Source organism: Chiloscyllium plagiosum, unplaced genomic scaffold (assembly GCF_037043375.1).
Source record: "Chiloscyllium plagiosum isolate Xiang-an unplaced genomic scaffold, Cpla_swu_hap1 HiC_scaffold_12, whole genome shotgun sequence".
Lineage (NCBI taxonomy): Eukaryota > Metazoa > Chordata > Chondrichthyes > Orectolobiformes > Hemiscylliidae > Chiloscyllium > Chiloscyllium plagiosum.
The window spans coordinates 79451654-79479422 of record NW_028270150.1 but is presented as its reverse complement, the minus strand read 5'-3'; the positions used below and the strand labels follow the sequence as shown (position 1 = coordinate 79479422).

The following is a 27769-nucleotide window of genomic DNA, read 5'->3' as shown; positions in this document are numbered from 1 at the left end:
CAACAGTAGCAATAATGCCTGCTGGACTGAATTTACTAGTGGTTCAGGTGTCCACTAAGCATTCATAAGCAGCTTTCATCATACAACTGTGTCCACAAAACCACCAGGGTTAAATAAATTAAAGCTTTCAAGTGGTAGAAGAGATGAAGATCTGCTTGAAAAGTTGAAGAAGTGGCTGACCTGTCAATTAAAGAACTCAATCATTTCTTACAATGCTTCAAGGGCTAAACATTAGTTGACCTGACAATCCATGAAAATATCAAAGCACAGCATGAAACTGACATAGCAAAATATTTAACTCAATCATGTCTAACAAAGAAGAACTGGATAAATTAAGCTCATGAACCTGAAGGCTTTACCATTTAGCATATAGCATTACATAGTAGCATGCAAAGTTATAAACATTTTAAAATTACACATTAAAAAGATTCCTGTCTCCAGAATGGGTTTCATCCATACTTCACAATATCTCTTAACTCGTCCCAACCATACCTCCTTCAGGAAACTTTAAAGCTAACTCCATGAAAATTACAGGACATCTGAAACCACTTTCCCTACAATGCAGTCAGTAGCATTTGGATTGCTGTGCGTGGATTTGTGACCCATACCTTTAAAAATGTTACATAACAAGAATGTTAATAGGGATCTCAGAATTGGGCCCCATCTCTTGCTTCCTGCACTATCATCTAATGTGTGTTTACCCTGTATTGGGACAGCAAAATCCAGCCAAAAGCTTATATCCATCTTAATCTGTCTCCAAAATATTATAATTGAGTTTTGGCAAATTAGAGACTAACCTGATCAGTAGAATGAGGAATCAAATTATAACATAATTGTCATAATACTTTATTTTCTTTTTCAGTAAGGATTGTTCCTTGATATTATGTACAGAGAATTATCTACCTATTCCCATAATGTGCTTTATCCATACCACCTACAATTTAAAGTAGTGAAATAAATTGCCCAGTATATCATATCTAACACCTTCTATCTTGCATGGAATTTCTTTTTCTATACTTCGCCACATCCTCTTCTGTGAAGTTCCAAGAACGTCCTGGTCAGATATGCAAAATCGTCTGTGCATGAAACTTATTAAAGAAGATTTACTTGCTTGCAACTATGAAAGCAGTAATAATGTATGGAATTTGAACATGAAAGGTGCTGATTCTGTCCTATATTTGTGATGGAATGGAGTTGATGACCAGAGAATTAGGCTAAATGATATAACCACTTTCTCCACCCTACGCTTTTATTCTGAGTTCAGTACAAAGGTTTCTTCCGACACAGTTTTGTATATTAATTGATATAAATGATCCAACGATGCACTCTTTTGAGTGGGATAAGTTGGCAGAAATTTAATTTTGATGGATAACACATTGTTTTGCCAGCAATCTAATGTCTTCTGGTTTTCAACATTGGAAACTACTTGTGTTACCAAGATTGTGTTACCAGATGATTTTTGCAGTACATTACACTCTTGTTTGTCATTTATATAAATGATTTGGTTGAGAATATAGAAAACCTGGTTAGTAATTTTGCAGATGACACCAAAATTGATGGTATAGCGGACAGTGAAGAAGGTTATTAAAGAGATCTAAATCATTGGGTCAATGGCCTGAAGTGTGGCAGGTGGAGTTCAATTTGGATAAATACGAGGTATTGCATGTTGGTGAAACAAACAAGGGCAGGACTTATACAGATAAAAGTAGGGTCTTAAGGAGTGTTGTAGAACAGAAAGACCTAGGGGTTCGGATACATAATCTTTTGAAGGTTGTGTCACATGTAAACAGGGTGGTTAAGCAGGTGTTTAGCACACTTGCTTTCATTGCTCAGACTTTGAGTATGGGGTTAGGAAGTCATGGTGATTTTGAACAGGATATTTGTGAAGTCTCTTCCGGAGTACTGCGTCCAGTTCTGGTCACCCTGCTATAGGAGGGATATTATTAAATTGGAAAGGATCCAGAAGAGATTTACTGGGATGTTGCAGGAATGGAGGGTTTGAGTTATAAGGATAGATTGGATAGGCTGGGAGTCTCTTTCATTGTAACGTAGGAGGTTGAGGGTTGACCTGATAGAGCTTTATAAAATCATGAGGGGTAAATGGTAGGCATCCTTTCCTTGGAGTGAGGGATTTCAAGACTAAGGGGCACATTTTTATGGTGAGAAGAGAAAGATCTAAAAAGACAAAAGGGACAATTTTATTACATGGTGAGTATTCATGTGTGGAATGAACTTCCAGAGGAAGTGGTGGATGTGTGTACAGTTACAACATTTAAAAGACATTTGGACAAGTACATGAATAAGAAATGTTTGGAGGGATATGCAAGCAGACGGGATTGTTTGGGATTATGGTTGGCATGGATTGGTTGGGCTGAAGGGTCAGATTCCATGCTATATGACTGTTTGGCAGAGGCAGAAAGGGGTTTAAGTTATTTTGAAAAAGGAACAAAATAAATTGTAGCCACTTTATTTACATTGCGGCTAGGTAGATGTGAACAGATTCTTATTTCTGGAAGGTTTGATTTACTGACCTAGACATTATTCTTTAAGGGATATGCGAAAGTGAAGCTAAATGAAAAAAATACATCACCAGTCTTTCAGTTTCCAAATAAAAACATATCTACTCCTAATCTCCTTTAATAGTCTTCCTTTGATCAAAATAACCTCACACCAGCAAAGAAAGGTTAATTGTTTTTCCAATTGCATTCAAATTGAAGAACAATAAACATTTTATATCAGAAGTAGATTTAGGAATAAATTAGGAGTGTTTAATATTCTTTGACACAATAACCTGTCTAAATGCTATTGGTTTCACTTATTACTAACATAAAAAGCTACAGCATTAAGACCTTTACAAGGCTAAACTGAGCTACAGCATTAAGGAAACAACCATCTTGTTAATTATACAGTGGTGAAAGTCACACAACAAGATATTTACAGTTTGGCACTTTGACATACATATGAAACAAAGCAACAGAGTGTTTTTAAAGCACAACTCCCTAAAAATTCAAAGAAAAAATTAAGAAGTGTATGCAATCTGAATATATGCCTTTAAATAAATTACACAACATAAAACATCATTTTACTACTTCAAGTTAATGATTAATATCTTCCTGAAGTGTGAAAATTTTAAAATGTTCTATTAGAATATCAAAGTATATGTTTTTTTCATATACATATATATATATGTAGAAATAATTTTTCAAAGCACAGAATGACTCTGGTGAATATCTAACATCTACATGACAATGAAATGTAGCTCAGTTGGACATTGTTTTAATATAAAGGCAGTGATTTCTTGTAAAATTTTGGTCCACTCTTGATTCATTGTACTGGAACCATTGTAAACATACCAATCTTTGAAAAAAAAAGTGTGATCTTGTTTCTGTTGCATGTCCATAAAAACTACCGTTCCTTAAAAATATGAAACAACTGTAGACTTGCTTTATTCTTCTAGATGCTTTCTTCCTCTACCATCTCCATGCCACCACCAGTCACCACACCCAACCTCTCTTCCCCACTCAAAGGCCTGGCCTCTAACCTGGAACACTTGGCTCCTTTACCACAGTTTGCCAGAACTGGCCTGGATAGGTTTACAGGGGAAAATTATCAGCCAAAGTTAGACACTGGAAGAACATGTCCCAATGGGCAAAATAGTGCATTATGGCAAGTTTTAATATTGTAGCATTCTAATGCTGGCCAAGTAGAATGCAAACATTTTCAGCCTTCTTTCAATCTAGGTTAGTCACTTGGTGAGAAACACAGTCAGCAAATAACAAAGACAACTTAGCATAACTTGGTCATGAGCAGTCCAAGTGAAGGGAGACCTTCTGGTGGAATGTTGCCTACTGCTGATGGACAGCTTCATGCCGTATAATTTTGTACGTAATCCAGTAAAAGATGTTAAAAATGAGGAATGCTAGAGGGAAGGCAGCACGGGATATCATGTCAATTCTTTTTGCTCTGTCAACGAACTTCTTTCTGATGGCCTCTGCATCCTTGGGCTGTGGTGGTGGAGGATTTGGAGCCACTGTTTTGACAGCTGTGCCATCTTTGACTTGAAGGCAATGACCCATCCCATATCCACTGAAGTTAAAGCGACTCTCCCGGACCAGTTCTTCATCCTATGGGAGCAAAGAGATGACAGAACAGAGCAGCTGAGAAGGCAGCAGAAGCAAATCTGACAAGGTGACAACCTGATCTCTACGTATACACATCATTTGTGTCCTGAGGAAGTATCTGGGCAAATCATCTAATTGTAATTTTCTTTTTATTATTGCTGAGCATATTGAATCCCATGCTTGCAACTACCTTGAGAACTTGAAATTTTCACATTACCTGCTGGGATCAACATTCTTAGATCCAAAAGTTATTTTCATTTTGTTAAAGAATCTGTCTTCTTACTGGAGACTGGAGTTTAAGTAAAGAAATTACCAGCTGGGAAAACTGCAAATGATACCAGTCCTCAAAGCAGCATCCGACATGGGAGCCTCCTATAATCTTTTCTTTATGAATTTGAACAAATGGAACATTCCTCTTAACCACTCTTATGGACAATTTGATAAATGCACCACTTAGCTTGCTACTGCTTTGCACAGAATAACTGAGACCCAGATTCAACACCAGGCCCACATTGTTTTCACAGATAGCTGGGCAAAATTGTTCTTAAAATATTGCAAATATTGGAAATCTGACCGATGAACAGAACATGTAATATTGCACCTGGGAGACCATGAACTCCCCAGTCTGAAGGTGAGCCATTCATTATTGGCCTTCCACTAAGGTAATCAGTGATAGTCTAAGAGAGCAATAACAGAGAGGTCAAAATGGGAGTAGAATAAAGTATCAAAATGACACGCAGTTGGAAGGTTCATGCTTGCAGGTAAGAGGTGTTCAACAATCCAATCACCCAATCCACATTTGGTCTCCCCCGTCTAGTGTTTTTTTATTTATTCATGGGAGGGGGCATCGCTAACTAGGCCAGCATTTATTGCTCATCTCTGCCTGCACGGCTGTTAAGAGTCACCCACGTTGCTGTGGGTCTGGAGTCACATGTAGACCAGACCAGATAAGGATGGCAGTTTCCTTCCCTAAAGGACATTAGTAATCCAGATGGGTTTTTCCAACAATTGACAATGGTTCTAGATTCTATTATTGAATTCAAATTCCATCATCGGCCATGGGGACTCCAGAACATTAGCTGAGTTCCTGAATTAATAGTCTAGTGATAATACCACTAGGCATTGCCTCCCCTACACTACATCATGTGCACATGTACACTTCATGTGCAGTTAACAATATATTAAATTGAATGAAGTAGAATTAAATATTGGAACTTAGAGGAGCATTTGAAACAAAAGAAGGAAACCACCAGTTTGAACAAACTTGATTTGAATAATGTAATGATTGACAACTTCTATAGAACCTAAACACAACATTAGGTAGCATCCTGGGTCAAAATAATGTCTTTAAATTCATTGTTTCAACATTTGAAAAATATCAGAAGGTAAAGGATTGATTCAATCTTAGTCCAGCAGAGCCAGTTTGGTTGTTTACATGAAGATTTTCTGTTTTGGAAGCAATATTTTCCTGATGATATCTTTTTCAGAACTCAGCAACTTTGCTACATAGTTTAACACGACAATTAATAAAAGAATAGGATGGACAAATGATTCCACAAAAACCACATTTGTTCAGTGGTGTTTAGGCTAATTGTGTTTTATGAGATTTTGTTCAAAAATAAATCAATCGCTTGATTAAATAATCAAAAACATTGTCAATCTGAAGGCCCTCATTGTGAATGAAGGTTAGCAGACTTGAAGAAAAGCAAAATACTGAAGACGCTGCAAATCTGAAATAGAAAGTGCTGGAGAAACTCAGCTGATCTGGCAACATCTGTGGAGAAAGAAACAGAATATTTTGAGTCTGATGTGATTCTTCTTCAGAACTGAAATAGGCTGGAAAATTGTATTTTTTAACTAGTCGCCAGAGGGGAGAGGAAGGAGTGGGCAAAACTTTTGGTGAGGGTGCCCAAGGTAAAAACGAAAGTGGGCACTAATGGTGACGAAGGAGAAATAGAAATGCTAAATGGGTGTAACTGAAGGTGTTGGAAGGAGGAAATTGATCTGCTGCTGAAAGTAAAGCCAACAAGATACAAACAAAATATGACCAAAGAGGAAGGAAGAGGATGTAAGAGAAATGGAGGATAAAGATTAAGCTCTGAATTTGTGGAACTTGATATTGAGTACCAGAGGCTGTAAAGTGGCTAAAGAGAAAATGAGGTGTTATTCTTGTACCTTGTTTTAAGTCTGCAGATGGCCCAGCATGGAAATTTGAGCCTGGGAGCAAGATAGCAACTGGAAGGTAAGGGGTCATTTTTACATACGAAGTGCAGCTGTGCTACAAAGCAGTCTGCATTTGTTCTCACCAATGTGAAAGAGACCACATTGTGAACAATGACCAGATTGAGAGAAATGCAACTAAATGCAGCTCCTTTACCTTGAAAGAGCATTTAGGGCCTTGGACAGTGAGGAGGGAGATGGTGAAATTTTGCATCTATGATTGTGTTGGAAAGCTCCACAGGGGGAGTGAGGAAGTGTAAGGACTGATGGAGGAGTGGACCAAGGCATCGGAGAGTGAATGGTCCCTGTTCAATGCTGGCTGTGGAGGAGAGGGGCCATAAGATCATAAGACCATGTTCAGCTGTTTGGCCCACCAATCAGCTCTGCCATTTGATTATGACAGATCTGCTTCACAACCTCATTCTCTTGCCTTCTCCCTGCAACTCTTGATCCATTTACTAATCACGAATCTATCTCAGTCTTAAATACGCTCAGTGACGTGTCTTCCACAGCCCTCTGTGGCAAGGAGTTCCACAGATTCACTACCCTCTGGCTAAAGAAATTCCTCCCCATCTCAGTTCTAAAGGGTTGTCCCTTCACTCTGAGGCTATATGCTCAGGTCCTAGTGTCTCTTACTACTCCACATCCACTATATCCTGGCCACTCAGTCATCTGTAAGTTTCAATCAGATCCTCCTTAATTCTTCTAACCTCCAGTCAGTACCGACCCAGAGTCCTCAACTGCTCCCCATATAATAAGCCCTTCATCCCTGCAATCATTGTAATAAACCTCCTCTGGACCCCCTTCAATGCCAGCACTTCTTTCCGAAAACACAGGCGCAAAACTTCACGTGGGTGAATGTCTGTGTGGAGTTTGCACAGTCTCCCCGTGTCTGCGTGGGTTTCCTCCGGGTGCTCCAGTTTCCTCCCATAATCCAAAGATGTGCAGGTTAGGTGAATTGGCCATGCTAAATTGCCCATAGTGTTAGGTTCATTAGTCAGGAGTAAATGTAGGGGAATGGGTCTGGGAGGGTTATTCTTTGGAGGGTTGGTGTGGATTTGTTGGGCTGAAGGATCTGTTTCCACACTGTAGGGAATCTAATCTAATCTAAAAACTGCTCACAATATTATAAATGTGGTCTGATCAGAACCTCATACAGCTTCAGCAGTACATCTTTGCTCTCTATTCTAGCCCTCTTGAAATGATTGCTAATATTGCATTTACTTTCCTTACTGTCAACTGAAACTTAATGTTAACCTTAAGAAAATCCTGAACTATGACTCCCTAATCTCTTTGTGTTTCAGCTTTCCTAAACCTTTCTACACCTTTTCTTCCAACCAAAGTGCATAATCTCAAGTTTTACTACATTGTATTCAACCTGTCACTTTTTTGTCCACTTTCCAAGCCTGTCCAAGTCTTTCTGCAGCCTCCCCTCTTCCTCAACATGACCTGTCTCTCCATCTATCTTTGTGACATCTGCAAACTTACCAACAATGTCCTCAGTTCCTTCATCTGGGCTATTAATGTATAACGTGAAACGTTCTGGTCCCAACATGGATCTGTGTGGAATTCCATTAGTCAGTGGCTACCATCCTGAAAAAGATCCCTTTATCCCCATTCTCTGCTTTTGCCAGTCAGTTAATCCTCTATGCATGCCAGTACCTTGCCCCTAACCATGGGCTATCTTATATAGCAGCTTCCTGTGCACAACTTATCAAAGGCCTTCTGGAAATCCAAATAGATCATGTCCACTGGCTCTCCTTTGCCTTACTTGCTTGTTAACTCCTCAAAGAATTCCAAAAGATTGGTCAGTCATGAACTCCCTCTGATGAAGCTGTGCAGACTCTGCCCTATTTTACCGTGCACTTCCAAGCATTCTGCAATCTCCTCCTAAGTAACGGACTCTAAAGTCTTACTAACAACCAAGGTCAGGCTAACCAGCCCATGGTTCCTTTTCTTTTGCCTCCCTCCTTTCTTAATTAGAGGTGTTGCATTACATTTGGTGTTGGCATCCTGCTGGAGATTGGGGAAATGGCAGAACATGAGCTTTTGAATACAGAGACCAATGGGATAGAAAGCGAGGACAAGGGAAATCTATTATTTTTCCAGGAGGGAACAGAAGGAGTGAAGGCAGAAGTGCTTGAGATGGGTCGAACCCGTTTCCTGCCAACACCCATGTGTGGGGACCCTTTGTTTAAGGAAAGAGGAGGTCATGTCAGAGGCATTCCAATGGTAAGTGGCATCTTCAGAATAGACATAATGGAGAGGAGAAACTTGAACAACAGAATAGAATATTGTATGAGGCAGGGTGTGATCTTGAGAATCTAATTATGAAATGGATGTAAATGATATTGAATTCAAAGCAACCAAAATATTAAGTACTACTTACATTAAAATAAATCAAAATTTCAAAGCCAAACAAACCTCTAGTGAAAAGCTATTACATTTAGGGCTGTACATATTTAGTAACTCCGGTTGTATTTATCCCCATGATATCAATATTGCATTGAAATGACCGCCCAAGGATATTGCTAGTAATCTCCTATCACATTTCAACCACTACATCATCTATTCAGCAGGGTATTCCAATTAACTGAGTAAGCAGTCATAATCAAATAAAGTAAGCTTTTATGGATTAACATCTTGCTTGCCAGGCAACTATTCAATATTTACAGTAAATCCAGCAATTGTTCCTTTCCAAAGGGGAGATACTTGGTATACACAATAGACTTGTAATTTGGTTTGTACACCAATAAAGAACTCATAAAATGCTTACAATGCACAGAAGGTGGGAAATATATTGGAATCAATCTGCTGAGAATTATAAACAAAATTCCAATTTGAATCCTGAGTTAATGACAGCAGGTGTTAAAGGAGGAGAAATCCTTGCCATCTGGAGATGATAATTCCTACCAAGCCATTTTGCTACCATTGAAATGCTTACAACATTCTGAGTGTGTTAAAACCAGTGGTGCAAATATAACAATGCCCTAGTGATTGACAGAGTTGAATTCAGGACTCGTTCAAGGCATTTGGAGGACAATGCTCTACTTTGTGGTATATTTCTTTCACAGTGGAAGCAAAACATACTGGACAACAACTTTTCAAACAGCTCATCAGCTGGCTCTGTTAGTCATGATCTTTGGATGCATGAGATTGTGTTAGGTACAAGCACCAGCTGCAGAAAGGCGATATTTCTCATCATAACATTTCCTCTAATTTACCGCAAAGCTGAAAGGTAACTGTATTTGTTTAGGCAAATTATAGTTTAATAACAACTTGCATTTCTATATTTTGTATTGTAACAAAGATCCCATGGAGATTAATCAGATAAAACGCAGAGACACAGCCATGTGATTCCTAAAGTGTGATGCTGAGGCTTCGTAGAATAGTACAGCACAGAAGGAGACCATTCAGTCCCTTGAAGATGCTGTGGCTCTTTTAAAGAACAATCTCATTATTGCTGTTCTGCTGCACTTTCTCGATACTCCAGTAATGCTGACACCTTCAATTGTTTATCCAATTCCTCTCTGAAGGTTCATATTAAGTTTGCATCCTTTATCCCATCAGGCATTCCTTCCAAAACTTAAACATTCATTGGAATCATCTCTGTTGTCAAACACCTTAAACCTATTTCCCCATGTTATCAACATTGCAGACAGTGGAAACAGTTTCTCTTTATTTACTCAATACTGCTATCAAATCTCTATTCCCTTCTGCTCTCTGGAGAACAACCCCAGTTCTATAGCTATATCTATGTAAATTGCTCATCCAATATTACAGTAAATCTCTTCTGTACTGTCTTCAAAGCCTTTGTGTCTTTCCTAAGGTGTGGTGCCTGGAAAAATATTCTAGCTGATACTGAAGTGGTATTTTATGTATATTTAGCATGAAGACTTAATTTCAGTACTCTATAATGTCATTTGTAAAGGTCAGAATCCCATATATTATTAACTGCTTAGTATTACCATTAACTCTGTGTTTTGCCCTTAAACTTGTACCATTTGATATATTTGGTTTCTTCGTATCAGAATATATAGCCTTGTACTTTAAAGTTGAAAATTTCAGCTGACAGGTTTTCTCATATTCCACCAGTCTGCTTCTATCCTTATGAAGTTCATTACTATTTTCCTTACTCTTTACAACTTCTCTAAGCTCCACGTCAACGGCAAATTTCAGAGTTATGTCCCACAATCTAAATCCAAGTCATGAATGTCTATCAGAAGCAGCAGTGGTCTTTGTTCCAAACTGTGGGAAATGTCACTGTATTCCTCTCTCAAAATATAGCCATTCACCAGAACTCTGTTTTCTAATTTTAGTTAATTTTGAATCCATGTTGCTACTGCCAACTTTCTTCTAATTTTTCCAACAGGATTAATATGTAGTACTTTGTCAAATGCCATTTGAAACTCCACATTAAGAACATCAACTGCACTGTTCTCATCCATTCTCTCTGTTAGCTCATCAAAAAGCACAACCAAGTTCATAAACCTGATTGACCCTAAACAAATCCACCCTATGCTCTCATTTTGTCCAAATGGCTGTTAATTTTCACCTATATTGTTCTCTCTTAAAGCCTCCCCACTACTAATGACAACACAACTACCCTGTAATAGCCACATGGTGTAAAATTTGCAATTCTCCAGACCATTCATATTATCCCTGTACCTACAGAGTATTTACAAAAAGTCTACTCTCATTACTCTTGGCATGTTAGGATACAACCCAGAGAAAGGAACATAGAAAAGGCCAGTGCAGATTTGGGGAACTATCAGGTTGGAGGCTGTGGATGGGAGATCTCCCAAGGTGATGAGGTTGTTGATGGTCTGGGAGATGATGGTTTGGTATGAGAAGTGGGGTCATGATCGAGGGGACGGTAGGAGAAGGTGTCAGAGGTTTGGTGTCAGGCCTCAGCGATGTAGAAGTCAGTATGCCATCATACCACTACGCCCTGATGAAAGGTCCCAACCTGAAAAACTGACTTTCCTGCTCTTCCAATGCTGCCTGGCCTGCTGTGCCTTTCCAGTTCCACATTTTATTGACTAGGTTACAACCCATCCTGATTGGTTGGTTTATCCATGTGAAGAACTGCCAGTCTTTCAATATTTTATCTTTCTCTATCTTCATCCAGCTTCTGAACAACCTCCTTGTCTATCACAACTTTGGCAAACTTCTATTCCATAATAAACAACAATGCAAAAAGTTCATTTAATAACTCAACTATGTACTTTGATCCCATTTCTCCTCTGACTAACCTGTTACATTTTGGATTTTCTTTTATGTTAATTGCTATCTTATTCTCACAATTCGACGACCATTTTATTATTTCTTGATTTTTACTTCTGAATCTATAATCTATGATAATACTGAGGAATGTTACACTGTCAGCTTTCACATGAGATACTGAATGGAAGATCCATTTTCCCTCTCAGCTGGATGTAAAATGTTTGTGCTATAATTTAAAGAGAAGCCAATTTTTATCTCTCTGCCAACATCCTAAAGCTGATGGTTTAGCAATTTGTTGCTGCACGCAAAAATGTCCTTTGTGAATGCTGATATATTTTCTACATTACAACAGCGACCATGTTTTTAAAGTATAGGTACTTCATTGGTTGTAAAGCTAAAGTTAGGAATATTCTGAGCTCACAGAAAAAAATATTTCAAGCTGTTTATTCCTCCATTACATGTTTGGCTGCCTTAGTACATTTACACACACATGAGCATTTGGAGAATTAAAATTTCCAATTGAAGGTTTATTACTTGTAAGTAAACAGAACAACTGATGTATTTGAGTTCACAGTCATGACAATACGCATTAAAAACTCATGATCACCAAATAGCTGGCAGATTAAAGTTGATTTACAATTCCTCAATTTTTTGGTTTCAATTGATCAGTTTGGAATCACAAGGCTGTGATATTATCATCCATCAGCAATCAGAAGAAACCTAATTTCCCGGGTTCTCAGTACACTGGGAAGCACAACATCTTGACTTCTGGGAAAGATGTGCCAAGATGATATCCATGACATAAATCATAAGTAAGTCAGCTGAAAAAGTCAAGTTTAAATTTGTTGTGGGCGACTCCAGGATTTTTCTACACTTTTCTGAATTGCATTCCCTACTCTTTTTAACCAATAATCCATTTTCCAAAATGTAAGACCAGCAATGATTGTACAAGTCAAAGTACATTTTAACAATAGGAGACTGCAAGATTTGCCAGTGGTTATGTCAATCGTTTGGAGACCATTTCTGCAAATGTTACCATCAAAACAACAAATCAATGGCTTTTCTTGCAGTTTTGCTTTTAGGTTGCATTTTCTATGGCTGTCAGTTTTGATGCACTTTAAGTGAGGTCAATCCTTCAGTTCTGAATAACCTACCATTTTATAGTTTCTGTTCTAAATGCTCTCGAAGAATTTGCACGGCACTGGAAACTTGCTATTGTATAAGGTACCAGAATGAATCATTTACCTCACAAAGAGACAGATCACTAGAACAGACACACACCCATCAACTTAGACACTAAAGCTAATTAATTGTGGTTTATTCACCCTATTATACAACATTTCCCTTTAATTTAACTAAGATGTTAGATCCAACATAGAAACATTTAAATATAACACCATTTTGCATTCTGCTATTCATATAATGAGTGCGTACTTAATTAAACCAGAGAAAGATTTTGAACTCTCAGTTCTCATTCTGAATGCTGGCCAATAGTGACGGAAAGCCTGTACAGGTGAGTATGACAAAAAAACCCTTCATATAATGCCTTCATTGTATAAAAACATCCTGCTTCACAGAGGTGCAATCAGACAAACGTGAACTACAAGCCAAAGAAGGAGACATTAGCTTGCTGAAGAATGTGTGTTTTAATAAGGTTTATAAAGAATTAATGCAAAATGGAGGCATTTAGAGAGGGGCAGAGAAGGATAGGCCATTGACAGTTGAAGGTAAGCAGACAATGGTTGCTAGGTGTAGATACCCAACAGATAAGATTCCAAAAAAATTTGAAGGTCTGTGGGACTTGTAGGCATGGAGAAAATGACTGAGACAGAAAGGGATTAAAATTCAAAGATCAGCATTTTAAATTGGAAGCATTGGGAAATTACAAGCCAAAGTAAATAGTGAGAACTTGGAGGATGAATGACAAATTTTGAAGAATAATATGTGTTGAGCTAATACTTCCAGAAGGTGGAAAGATAGACTGTCTGTAGCATGCTACATCTTGACTACTGAATTCTAAGTATTATTATCCTTGTCAGTTCGTGTTCTTAATTAGTGATTGTCCTTCTTGTCAATATGGTAATTCATTGCAAGGTTTTTCTTAATCTGGGGTCTAATTCCTAAAATTATTGAGTAAAATATATTTCACAGGGCTATTTCTGAAGGTAAGAGTCCTCTAAAGGAAGTTCTGTCTCTGAAATGAGTGCTATTTAGTTCCAACACTTCCCTTTGTCAAAGAGGCAATAAGAGAGAACAGCTTTTAACCTATCAGTTCAGATTACATCAGACTTCAATTTCAATAGGAGAAAGGAAAATGTTCAAACACATTACTTCACCAAAGCTTAGGAAATGTTCACTATTTTAATTAGACATGCATGAACTTTAAAGTGCAATATTTTCCAGGAGAATATTTTAATGGGCATTATGGTCCCAAGGAGACTGATGTTCTTATAATGTATGTGTGGAATTCACACTATGTTTTGTTGAATTTTATCCACTGATAACAGTTGTCTAGAAGAACTAAATTAAAGAAGTCCCTAATGCACTGTCATACTATTTCCTCAATCACAAGTCTTGCAGATAGACAAGGAGATGACATTAAAACATCAGAAGTCACTTTCATGCAGATCTGTAATTCGCTTTAAAAAGAAATACCGTTCAGAAATGAAAAACTGATAAATTCCCCACAGAATTACAGAAAAGATATAGTACAACTTTGCCTACTGCAAAGTATGAAATTCTAATGACTACTATGATTCAAACCAAAGATGTGTGAATGGCAGGGAGAACAGAAGTCAAATGAAAGTGCAAAGAAACAAGAAACATGATCAAAGAAGATGAAAACCTGGGAACACAAAGACAGGCATCACATTGTCATGATGTTACTCTTGCTTATTACAATATAATTCTATTTTAAGAAACGTAAAATATTGAACCTGCAACCATGTACAGTAAGCTTTTCATGACAGGTGTATGTTTCTGCTGCTGATACCAGAACTAATTCCATCAAAGAAATATTAATGAGACAATTTGGTTATGTTTTTGCAGATGCTGAGTTTCACTGAAGCAATGGTGAATAAATATAGATTTTAAGAATGCAACACAGCACAAATAGGTGTTATCTGAAAAAAATCAAAACCATTAATTCTAAATAACATGGCAGAAGATGAAAATTAGAGATGTTTTCATGTCTAATGATGCATAAGGCAAATAATGCATGTCCTTATTTTGGTTTCCATAACTACTTTTTCCCAGAATGGGTCATCATCCTGTTTCCAATGGCTAGATAACTGCAAGAGTGCCATTCTGCACCAATCATGATGAACCAGGCGACTCTTACACATTCTTCCTGTTGGTGTCAGGAGGATTTTTAGGTCCAACCTGTTTGTCCACCTCATGGACTTGCCTTTTGCAGCTGTCGGATGCTGGAGTGGGACTTGAGATCAAAGGTTCTGGCCTAGAAGCAGGAACATTACATGTGGTAATGTGAGATCAGCACTCTGGAAAATGAACAGCAACAGGCTTTCCTGTACAAACTATATACAGTGGATGGTAAGTGAGGACATTTTACTTGGAGTCCACCAAATCCAGACTTCAGTTCCATGTGGTCTGACACCATGATAACATAATTCCTTTAGCACATGCTGAATAGTTATACTCAGTGTAAAAATTGATTGTTTGCCACGTGTACCTAAGTACAGTGAAAAGCTTTGTTTATGAGCAGTACAGGCAGATCATAGTAAGCAAGGAGTAAGCATAGAGCAAAAAGATAACACTCGGTCAGAGAGATATAGGTTGAAACACACGGTGTATGCTTGGCAATATCAATATTAGCGAGATCAACATTATTTGAAGTTAGAGAATCCATTCATCAATCTAATAATGGCAGGGAAGAAGCTGTTCTTGAACCTGCTGGTGCGTGTGTTCAACCTTCTGTATCTTCTGCCTAACGGAAGAGGCTGTAGGAGAGCATTACTGGGGTGCGATGGGTCTTTGATGATGTTTCTGCAGCAACAGGCTGTGTAAATGAAGCCCACGGATGGAAGGTTGGCTTACATGATGGTCTGGGCAGTGCACACAACTCTCAGTGGTTACTTACGGTCCTGGCCAGAGCAGTTGTTGCTGTTATGCACCCAGACAGTATTCTTTCATTGGTGCATCTATAGAAGTTGGTGAGGATCCTTATGGACAGGCCGCATTTCCTGAACCGCCTGAGGAAGAAGAGACGTTATTGTGCCTTCTTGACTGTCGCATCTACATGGGAAGTTCAGGACAGATTGTCCATTATCGACACTCCTGGGAACGTAATGCTCTCCACCTTCTCAACCTCAGCTCCATTGATTTAGATGGGAGCACGTTCTCCTCCTTTCTTATAGCGGTCAATGATCAATTCTTTAGATGACTAAAGTTTACTTAAAGTAATTCCCTTTACCTGTGGCTACATTTATCCTAACTGAAAAGTTGGATTTGTTTTAAGACCTTTTCCTTGCAAGAATGAAGATATTTCTAACTTCTTAACCCATGATATCTCTGATTCTGCAGTCCCTTTACTGGCTGTCAAAAACTTTGAAGTTTCACTTGTTTTCAGTAATGACCCAGCCTTCTACACTGGAAAGGACTTCCTCATCTAACTGAGAGTGCATTTACTCCTGGGCAGGTTCTGTATAATAAGAACATGGATTTAATCCTTCTTGAAGATAGGACCTATTTTCCTTGAAAAGAGACAGCTGGATTTTCAATAATGGTTTTCCCTGAATCCAAATGTAAAGTCTGATGTTTCAGACTCAAGTAAATTGATTGTTTGTATTTCTGCAATTGTATTCTGAAGGAGAAAACCTATTGTCTGGAGTGTCGTCTGGTGGCCAACTAACCATTTTTGTGATACTTCATATTCAAGCTGTTTTCAATTTCAGTTTCAAGAGCAATAGATTGTCTGCCCCACTCTCTTGCAATGCTTCGGATTTACGTGTTTTGGTTGTCTGCTAATGTAAGATGTTTAAAGCTGGACAAACAGCTCTGCTTACGAAAGAATTAGAAATCATACAACACCAGGTTATAGTCCAACAGGTTTATTTGAAATCACAAGTTTTCGACGTGTAGCCCCTTTGTCACTTTGTCATTTCACTTGGCGCAAGGCCTATGCTCCGAAAGCTTGATATTTCCAATAAACCTGTTGGATTATAACCTGGTGTTGTGTGATTTCTAACTTTGTCCACCCCAGTAAAGCACTGGCGCCCACACATACTAAAGAATTGTAATGTTTAGAAAACACATACAAGGTCTCCACAATCTCTTTTCATTGCAAGAAAGTGTAGCACACATTTGGCCTGTTACTCTGAATTTTGCAATGCTCGAGTCCCACAGATTAATGGAGAATGGTCTGAAGATGGCTGGTCTCAACCATGGTACACCATCTGAAAGGATCAGTACATCTTCCGGAATCTAATTTAAAATAGGTTCTCTGCCATTTCTATTGATCTCTTTGTACCATAACTCATCTCATGGGTCTATTGCTTCACCATTTGTTCTTCTTATCCCTCAAATTATGTTCTGTTCTGCAGCAGACTAAATGATGTATCTTTAAATGTTTGAACAGTAATTTGAAATTGGCTATGCCTGCTTTGGCAAAACATCTAAAAATGGCCATTCCTATGGCATGTATAGCAATGCTGCATCTATGTCCAGAAGGGTTGTTGTCAATGGAGACTTTTCTAACACAATATGGACAAGGAGTGATGGCAGAAGCAACACCATCTTTCCATATCTGCTTTGCTAGCTAATCAGTCATTTCCTGATTAGCAAATGGGACTCCTTTGGAGTCAGCAGTTTAATTCCAAGAGTATTCCTTTGCAAAGCAGATTTAGAAAAGACTGTTTCACTTGTGAAGTTCTGTGCCTGCCGTTCTGCATTGCTTTTTATAATGTAAGATTTTACTTAGTCTGTAAGATGGCGGAGGTGGATACTGCAGATGCTGGAGATCTGAGTCAAGATTAGAGTGGTGCTGGAAAAGGACAGCAGGTCAGGCAGCATCTGAGGAGCAGGAAAATCAACATTTCAGGCAAAAGCCCAAAAGTTCCAAGGGCTTTTGCCCAAAACGTCATTTTTTCCTGCTCCTTGGATGCTGCTTGTCCCGCTGTGCTTTTCAAGCACCACTCTAACCTTAGAGTGTATGATGCTTGATGGGGCTTCAACTGATGCTCCTACTACAATGTGGCTGTATCTGAAGCTCTTATCAAATTCCCCACTGGAAAACAAGCTCACTCAGTTTCATCTGCACTTAACTGGTAAAAGATATTATCGTATTCGGAGAGTAGGTTATCAAGTGTGACATTTTGTGAGGGAATCCACTCTAGTTCATGCTGTTGGAGAACAAGAAGTGCTGGCATGCCTGGGAGATCCAGTGCAAGTACTGAAAGGGAACAGGTTGTGCCCATGCAGCCACTGTGGAGTGTGGGAAACCTGACCAGAGGATTGAGAGTTTGAGGGTGTAAAGAGGCCTGTGAGAGGAGAAGAGTGCTGTTCTGAAGGTTGCATGTTGGGAGAGGCTGAAGTGACGGGATTATCTCCTTTCAATTGGGCTCTGAGAGGCCTGGGAATCCTCTCAGATGCTTGGTGCAGCTGGCATGAGGCACTGAATGGTCCACCTCTCTTCCTACATCCTAGTATGCTGACAGCAAGACAGGGATAATGTAATATGCTTTAATTATAGAGTTGAAGTGGGTAAATAACATGATAGTTAATCTTTCTTGACAGAATTATTGATTTAGTCTAATCAGTATGATAGGTAATGTAGTATTTGTCCACCCACCATAAAATCTATTTTATTCTAAAACTGCTTTCTTGTTGCTTGGCTACTGATTGAGGAGTTATTCCCACTCTAATGTCTTGCCTCTAACATTTCGCATTTATGATGCAGTGGTATTTTATTTCTAATTCTGCCACTAAATGTGGGTTGGCCTTTTGTTGAAGATGTCCTAACATTTCCAGTAAGTAACCACACAGTTTCTGAGTAACAATGGGTTAGACCACCAGAGTAATGAATTTAAGACTGCCCTGTTCCAAATTACAGAATGTGTAACAAAAGTGCATGTCATATGAATCTACCTAAGCATTATTCTATATGGTCTAAGCTTGATCAGATCATTTTAGTCGTACGTTTTGTCATCTCTCAGCTTCTTTTGCCAAACTTATATGAGGTCATCATCGGAAGCAACATTTCCTTGAAACAGCTGTCAAGGCTAGTAAATTAGTTCCACAATGTTTGAGATTTTTATATCCCCCTCCAATTGAGGAATCATGGATGCTAGGGTTAATTTTAAAGTACAGCTAGACTAAATATGAAAACTGATTAAAAATCTCAATGTGAAATAGGTTGTGCCAGGCTATTGGTAAGGTTTCAAGGAGTCTATTTATTTCTTATCATGGTGATAGTTTATGAATTACCCTCGAGTCACACAGCAAGAATTCGTGCTAAAAATCTGTGACAGCTAAAGATTTTGCATTTGAGCACTCATAGACTATAAGCTAGGTGGTGATGTATTCTCTGCCAAGTCTGTGCACATATATAGAAGGTAAAAGTATTGATTGTTGTGCAGGGACATGGTTCTTAACTATTTAGTACAGTTATATATGGGTCTGATCATCAACAGTCTCATAGCTATATTTGGGTCTTATCTTTTCCATTCACAATAGTGGATGAATCTGGCACCCGATAGTGTCATAGTGATATATGGGTTTGATCACTGATAGTTCAATTATATTAGTTGATACTCGTCAGTCTTGTAATTGTTGGTGGCTCTGGTACCTGAAAGTGTACTATTGGTGTTTGGATCCAATCCAATCCAATCCATTCAGTAGTTTAGTTTGTCTCAGATCACTATTGGTCTATTAGGGGAAAGAGGAAGGAAACTGAGTTCTAATATTGATCTGTTATTTGGGATATCAGATGCTCAGCATCTTCTAAAAACAAGACTTTGATTAAAGCAATAGCATTTGTACACACAAATATCAGGCAATGACCAGCTCCAAATACAGCAAATCTAGCCATCATCCCTTTGACATTCAATGGCCAAATCTCCATGATTAATGGGTGGCACGGTGGCACAGTGGTTAGCACTGCTGCCTCACAGCACCAGAGATGCCTCACAGCACCGGAGACCCGGGTTCAATTCCCACCTCAGACAACCGTCTATGTGGAGTTTGCACATTCTCCCCGTGTCTGTGTAGGTTTCCTCCGGGTGCTCTGGTTTCCTCCCACAATCCAAAAATGTGCAGGTTAGGTGAATTGGCCATGCTAAATTGCCCATAGTGTTAGGTGAAGAGGGAAATGGGTCTGGGTGGGTTGCTCTTTGGAGGGTTGTTGGGCCGAAGGGCCTGTTTCCACACTGTAAGTAATCTAATATTGTGGGAACTACCATTGACCAGAAACTGAACTGGACTAGCCATATAAATACTATGGTTACAACAGCAGATCAGAGACTAAGAATACTCCAGCAAGTAACTCACCCATGATTCCCCAAAGCTTATCCATCGTTTACAAGATGCAAGCCAGGAAAGTGTTGGAATGCTCCCCATTTGCTTGGATGAGTGTAGCTCCATCAACACTCCAGAAACTTGCCACCATATAGGTTGTGGGGTACTGCAGAGATCAGTGCTTGGACTGGGCTGTTCATAGTAATAGATTAATGATGAGTTTGCACATTCTCCACGTGTCTGCATGGGTTTCCTCTGGGTGCTCAAGTTTCCTCCCACAGTTCCAAATTATATTTCCAAATTTGCAGATGATGCAAAGTTGGTGGGAGCCATGAGATGTGAGGCGGGTGAGGTATGATTTGGACAACTTGAGTTAGTGGGCAAATGAAGCATTAAGTGGACAAATGTGAGGTTATCTAGTTTGCTGGTACAAACAGGAAGGCAGGTTATTATCTGATAGATTGGGAAAGGGATGGTGCAATGATACCTGGGTGTCCTGGTCACCAGTCACTGTAAGGAAGCATGCACGTTCAACAGGCTGAATAAAGGAAAATGATATATTGGCCTTCATAGCAAGAAGATTTGAGGATAGGGATGTCTTACCACAATTGTACCAGGACTTGGTGATTATATACCTGGAGTATTGTGTGCAGTTTTGGTCTCCTTATCTGAGGAAGCATATTTTGGCTATGGAGGTTTGATGGTTTTACTAGTCTGATTGCTGGTATGGCAGGATTGATGTATGAAGAGAGACTGGATCATTTAGGACTAAACTCACTGGAGTTCATAAGAATGAGGGGAAATTTTATTGAAACTTATTAGGCTCTAATAACACTAGATTCTGGATTAGAGTGGTGTTGGAAAAGTACAGCAGTTCAGGCAGTATATGAGGAACAGGAAAATCAACTTTTCGGGCAAAAGCCCTTCATCAGGAATAGAGGCAGAGTGCCTGAAAGGTGGAGAGATAAATGCGAGGAGGGTGGGGGTGGGGAGAAAGTAGCATAGAGTACAATAGGTGAGTGGGGGTGGGGATGAAGGTGATAGGTCACGGAGAAGGGTGGGGGAAGGTTGCAACACTAGGACAGAGGAAACACAGGAAGGCTGTTCCCAAAGACCAGGGAGTCCAGAACCAGAGATAACAGTCTAAAGATATGGGCTAGGCCATTTAGACTGAGACAAGGAAAAATTTCTTTACCCAGAGAGTAGTAAACCTGTGGAATGCCCTGCCACAGAATGTAGCTGAGGTCAAAACACTGAATGTTTTGAAGAAGAAGGAGTTATAATAAAATTTTAGGGCTAAAGGGATCAAGGGGTATGGGGAGAAAGCAGGAACAGGATACTGAGTGGGAAGATCAACCATGATTGTACTGAATGGTGGAACAGAATTGAAGGGCTGAATGGCCAACTCCCATTCCTATCATCTACATTTCTGAAGGACATCAGTGGACCAGTTTTAATGATAATCCTTTAATTGCATGATCACTATTATTGAGACTTGCATTTCTCCTGGATTTACTAACGCATAGAATTTAAATTCCTGCTGAAATAGGATTTGAACTCATGCTGCTGCAACATTGGTCAGTTGTGCTGTCTAGGCTAGTCAGTCTAGTAGCACCACTGCTATGCTACCAATCTCATTTGTAAACATGAGAGCAGACTAGTCTGTCCACTTCCACCTTTGACCTTGTTCACACAGTCAACATTGCTTTGGATCATGATGAATTGACCTAGCGGCAATCACTCAGATTTAATGCCGCAGGGAGCCTTCAAATCACTCGATGCATTGAGACCTAATGGTGTTAGTTGCTGGCTGCCTTCCTTCCAGTCAGAATTACTTCATGCTGAGTACTTTACCCACTAAATGCAAACCTCTTGGTTTGAACTGAACAAAGAACTAGAGGTGAATATCAATAACTTTCTTTCACTTATAAAGGACTCAGTAACTGTTGACAACATTAACATTCCTGAAAGACGCTAATTGTAATTTTTAAAGAAAATTGCATACATAAAGATAGACTTGAAATTAGACTAAATTGGCTACAGATTATGTTGAGGAATTACTATTCGAAAGTGATAAAATTTTCTCAATAATACCTATTGTCCACTTGGGAAAATAACTTTTCCTTTAAAATTCCATGATAAATTTATTAATAGCTTCCAAGTGCATTGGTAATATCAACATTTCTCTACTTTATTCATGGGCGGCACGGTGGCTCAGTGGTTAGCACTGCTGCTTCACAGTCGTAGGGTCGATTCCTGCCTTGGGCGACTGTGTGGAGATTGCACATTCTTCACGTGTCTGCATGGGTTTCCTCTGGGTGCTCAAGTTTCCTCCCACAGTCCAAAGATGTGCAAGTCAGGTGAATTGGCCATGCTAAATTGCCCATAGTGTTAGGTGCATTAGTCAGAGGGGAAATGGGTCTGGGCAGGTTACTCTTCAAAGGGTAGGTGTGGACTGGTTGGGCTGAAGGGCCTGTTTCCACACTGTAGGGAATGTAATCTAACCTATTAGGTGAACAACTATTTTAACTGGCTCAGTGAAGAGAATAGCATTTCCCCTTCCTTGCTTGGCAAACTCATCAAAAAATGAATTTTGAGAAAAGATGCATGAGTCCCTTGAGTTTAAACCAGATTACCTTAATCATTCTTGCAGCCAGTGAACAAACCTGAAGCTAGTTGCTCATTAGAGTAGAGAAACCAGAAATGGAAGCTTGCTAATTAAAACATCAAAGGAATTGAGAAATTTCATGTAGAGAACATTGAAGTATCTAGAACTGCAACAATAATGCCCTTAAAGACTCATATGAAGATATTTCTTTAAAAAATTGTAATTTTGTAATCAAGCATCACATATTTTCTCTTTCTGGTACGTTCAGTGAAATCATAAATGAGCTAATAAGAAACACAGAGCTGTTACACATAGCAATTAAGAAAATGAATTTGGTGCACATAGCGACCAGGAGAGATTTTCCTGATTTACATAGCAACAAGAGGAAATCATCCTGATGCATAGTAACCGGAGGAGTCTTCCTGACATACATAGAAACCAGTGGAAATCTTCCCGCTCCACATAGCAACCAGACAAAACCTTCCTGACACGATAGCAACCAGAATAAATCTTCCTTGCTTGCATAGCAACCAGAGGAAATCTTTCTCACGCACATAGCAACTGAAGGAAATCTTCCTGATGAATAGCAACCGAAGGAAATCTTCCTGACTCACGTAGAAACTGAATGAAATCTTCCTGAAGCACAAGAAAGCTAGAGGAAATCTGTCAACACACATTGCTACAACAGTAAAATTTCCTGATATGCACAGCAACTGAAGGAAATCTCCCTGTTCAGTACTGCAAGTAGAGGAAACTTCCTCATACACAAGGCAAACATGAATAAAAGAGATGAACTCTCGATGTGGGGTGAGTGTGTCTATTCCCTTCACATCATGATAGCATTTGACCAGGGGTGGCACAAAGGAAAATGACTGTGAGGGGTTATGGTAAGTTAATAATCACAATCCCAGCACATCTCTGCAGGAGTTACTCAGAGTTGCATTGTCAGCTGAACCTTCTTCAGCAGCTTCCTCAAGGATCTTCCTTTCATCATAAGGTCAGAAGGGGGGAAGTTGGCTGATGATTGCACAATGTTCAGCACCATGCATGACTCCTGACATGAACAGTCAGATATTATCAGCACTCAAAGAAGAGATCAAACACTACATTAGAGAGTCAATGCATAATGCATATCAGAATGTAAATAAAGAATATACAAGGCTAACCGAGAGCAAGGGAAAGTTTCTCTTAGATGAGGTAAAGGTAGAGACGGAGCAGACTGCATGAGCAGTCCAGTCAGATGGAGTACAGTACTGACACGAATTGGGTATGGTGGAAAGAAATCATGAAGGGGAAAAGATACAGGCTTCATTTAAGGAAGTAGCACTGTCCGTGAATACAACATAGCAGTATAAAGCATGTTAGTATCGGTATTTACTCAAAGCAGCATAATCATGAGCAAGGGTCACCAGAGGGATTACTGCAATTCTCAGAGACCCAGACTCTGGAGTACATTCAAGATCTTGCCAGGGACCGGGGAGCCTGGGGCCTGGTGGGGGAACCTAATACAGGGTGCTCCACCAGGAGGCAACCTCACTGCACATGAAGCTACCAGGAAGATTAGATTAGATTACATTACAGTGTGGAAACAGGCCCTTCGGCCCAACAAGTCCACACCGACCCGCCAAAGCGCGACCCACCCTTGCCCCTACATTTACCCCTCACCTAACACTACGGGCAATTTAGCAATGCCAATTCACCTGACCTGCACATCTTTGGACTGTGGGAGGAAACCGGAGCACCCGAAGGAAACCCACGCAGACACGGGGACAACGTGCAAACTCCACACAGTCAGTCGCCTGAGGCGGGAATTGAACCCGGGTCTCAGGCGCTGTGAGGCAGCAGTGCTAACCACTGTGCCACTGTGCCGCCCACAAAGCATTTGCCACTGGCCATTAATTAGGCAAAAGTGAGCACTGCAGATGCTGGAGATCAGAGTCTAGATTAGAGTGGTGCTGGAAAAGCACAGCAGGATTCTGCCTGACCTGCTGTGCTTTTCCAGCACCACTCTAATCTAGACACCGACCATTAATTGACCACTTCAGGACTTCAAATAGTCCAAGAATGGGCAATTTGCCTGAAGCTTGCCCCATCATGATGGTTGGGTGGGTTTGGTCAGGACGACAAGGCTCATGTGTTATGTGCTTGTTTTGATCTGCTGCATTTCATATTTAACACCTTTACACATGTAATTAGGCACTAATCTTGGATCGTGCTTTTTCTGCCAATTTCCTTTCCTCTCCTGAGGACATTGATTCTTCACTGGTGTTTGATCTCACAGCTTACTGAATTATACCTGATGAGGAGTCATCTAGACTTGAAATGTTAGCTTGCTCTCTCTCCATGGATGCTGCCTGACCCACTGTGATCTCCAGCATTTGTTGTAGTCAGTACAGATTCCAGCATCTGCTGTAATTTGCTCCAAATACTTAGATGTAAGCCCAGACAATGAACATTAGCAAGTTGTCTGACCTCATGTAACAATACAGCCAATCCGAAATGTGGGGGAGGTGACAGAGGTTGTGTTTGTTTTCCAGGGGAGGAGCAAAAACGGTGCTTCTGCCGCCTCCCGCCCCCACCCCCTTCATATAAACATCCATCTTTTGAACTAATTTTCAACATTTGTTTAAAGGCCAATGGTTATGCAACTTAGCATATGTTGTATGTGGGTGAGATTTGTGCAGCACGGGACCTACAACTCTTTCGATTAAGCCTAGGATGTTAATAGTTCAGATTAAGTGATTGGAGCGAGAGAATGACAGAACAATGATGTGTCTAACTGCCAGGTTGGAAAGAACAGACAGTTCCACTGGGGTCGGGGGTGGCGGGGGGGAGAAAATTCAGGGTGACAGAGAATGTAACAAGCAAAGCGAAAAGAAAGGGCAGGAATGGGTTCGCAACTTGAAGTTATTGAACTCAATATTAAGTCCAGAAGGCTATAAAATGCTACACTGAAGATGAGATGCTGTTCCTCCAGTTTGATTCACTGGAGCACTGCAGCATGCTGAGGACAGACATGTGCGCACGCGAGCAGGACGCTGTGTTAAAATGACCAGCTATGTGAAGGTTGGGGTCATGCATGTGCACAGATCAGAGGTGTTCTGCAAAGTGGTCACCCAGTCTGTCTTTGGTTTCTCCAATATACAGTTGATCACATTGGGTGCAGCAAATACAATACACAAGATTGGAGGAGGTATAGGTGAAATACTGCTTCATTGGGAAAGACTGTTTAGGCCCTTGGATGGTGAACAGGGAGGAGGTGAAGGGGTAGGGTGTTACACCTTCTGTGGTTACAGGGGAAGGTGCCATGGGAAGGGGGATGGTGTTAGTAGTCGAGGAATGCCTAGGATGTCGCGGTGGGAATGCAGGCATGGGGAGTGAGCGGAAGATGTGTTTGGTGGTGCCATTCTGCTAAAGCTGTCTGAAATGGCTGAGAATGATCCATTGAATGTGGATACTCGTGGGATGAAAAGTGAGGCAAGGGGGCCCGACCACGCTGTTGTGAGTGATGGGAAGGGGTAAGGGAAGAAGCATGGTGATGGGTCAGATGCGGTTGAGAGTCCTGCCAACCACAGTGGGTTGGAAACCACGGTTACGGAAGAAGGAAACCATGTCAGCAGCACTGTTTTAGAAGGTGACATCATCCAAACAGATTCTACATAGGCGAAGAAACTGGGAGAATGGGATGGAAGCTGAAAATGTGTTGCTGGAAAAGTGCAGCAGGTCAGGCAGCATCCAAGGCGCAGGAGAATGGACGTTTCGGGCATGAGCCCTTCTTCAGGATTCCTGAAGAAGGGCTCATGCCTGAAACGTCAATTCTCCTGCTCCTTGGATACTGCCTGACCTGCTGTGCTTTTCCAGCAATACATTTTCAGCTCTGATCTCCAGCATCTGCAGTCCTCACTTTCTCCTAGAATGGGATGGAATCTTTGCAGGTCATGGGGTGTGACAAGCTGTAGTGAAGGTAGCTACAGGAGACAGTTAGTTTGTAGTGGATAGCAGTGGACAGTTTATTCCCCAAAATGGAGACAGAGAGATCATCGTCGGAAATGGACGATGTGAAGTTATAGAGAGGTGGAGATTGGAGGCAAAATGAACAAACATTTCAAGGTCCTGGCAGGTGCATGAAGCAGCACCGAAACAGTCGTTGATGAATGGAAAAAGTGTTGTAGGAGGGGCCCAATGTACGACTGGAACAAGGATTGTTCCTCATATCTCATAAAGAGGCAGGCATAAATGGGAACCTATGTCGGTGACCATTGTCAGCTCTTTTATTTAGCAGAAGTGAGATGAATTAAAGGAGAAATTGTTCAGTGAGAGAACAAGTTCAGCTGAGCGGAGGGGAATGATGGTGGATAGGGAGTGTTCAGGCCTCTGGTCGAGGAAGAAGCCGAGCGTGTTCTTCCTGGCCTTCCTTTCTTAATACACCCGACCCAACATTTTTGAACAAGCTTTTCTTCATCTGACCTAATCTAGCATTACCCTATGTGACTTAGTATAAAATGTTCTTTGATAACACTGCTGTAAAAAAGTCTTTGAATGCTAAATAATGTTAAAGAACCAATATAAATGAAAATAACACAATTATTTATATTCTGTTTGGTCCTCAACCTTTGTGGATCCCTGGTAACTCTTTAGTGACTAACTTTAAGATTTGTTTTTTTTTGTAACTCAGAAACAGATTATATTTGGACAGTAAAAGGCTGGGAAAGGATTGGGCAGGTAGACATATTTAGGTGATAATGCTATTGAAGGTGAAGGTGAAGAAGAAATGTACAGCCAATTCTTAGATTGTACCTTAAATATATTTTTTGCAGAATATGGACATTGTTGGCTGGCCACCTTTAATTACTCATGAGAAGGTGGTGGTGAGCTGCATCTTGATCCATTGCAATGCTAGATCCAGAGTGCAGCCAGAGTGATGTTAGGGAGAAAGTTTCAGGATTTCAAGCTAGTGATGCTGAAGGAATGCCCATTTATTTGCAAATCAGGATGATGCATGACTTAGAGGGGAACTTGCAAGTATTGGTGTTCCCGTACCTCTTCTGACCTCGTCCTTTTAAAGTAGAGTAGCTTTTTATTTGTCATTTCTACCATATACAACTGATACAGTAAAAATGAG

The 27769-nt window shown here is 40.1% G+C and overlaps 1 protein-coding gene across 6 annotated transcripts in view; it reads right to left on the bottom strand.

Annotated features, from left to right (window-relative positions):
- Nucleotides 1-2621: 2621 nt before the first annotated feature.
- The window catches only part of glra2 (glycine receptor, alpha 2), a 191360-nt gene continuing 166212 nt past the window's right edge, over nt 2622-27769 (bottom strand). For all 6 annotated transcript variants that reach the window (XM_043700568.2, XM_043700570.2, XM_043700569.2 and 3 more), the window contains one exon: nt 2622-4124. In XM_043700568.2, coding sequence (XP_043556503.1) covers nt 3846-4124 — 279 coding nt within the window. In that variant the 3' untranslated portion in view covers nt 2622-3845. The remainder of the gene's footprint in view (nt 4125-27769) is intronic.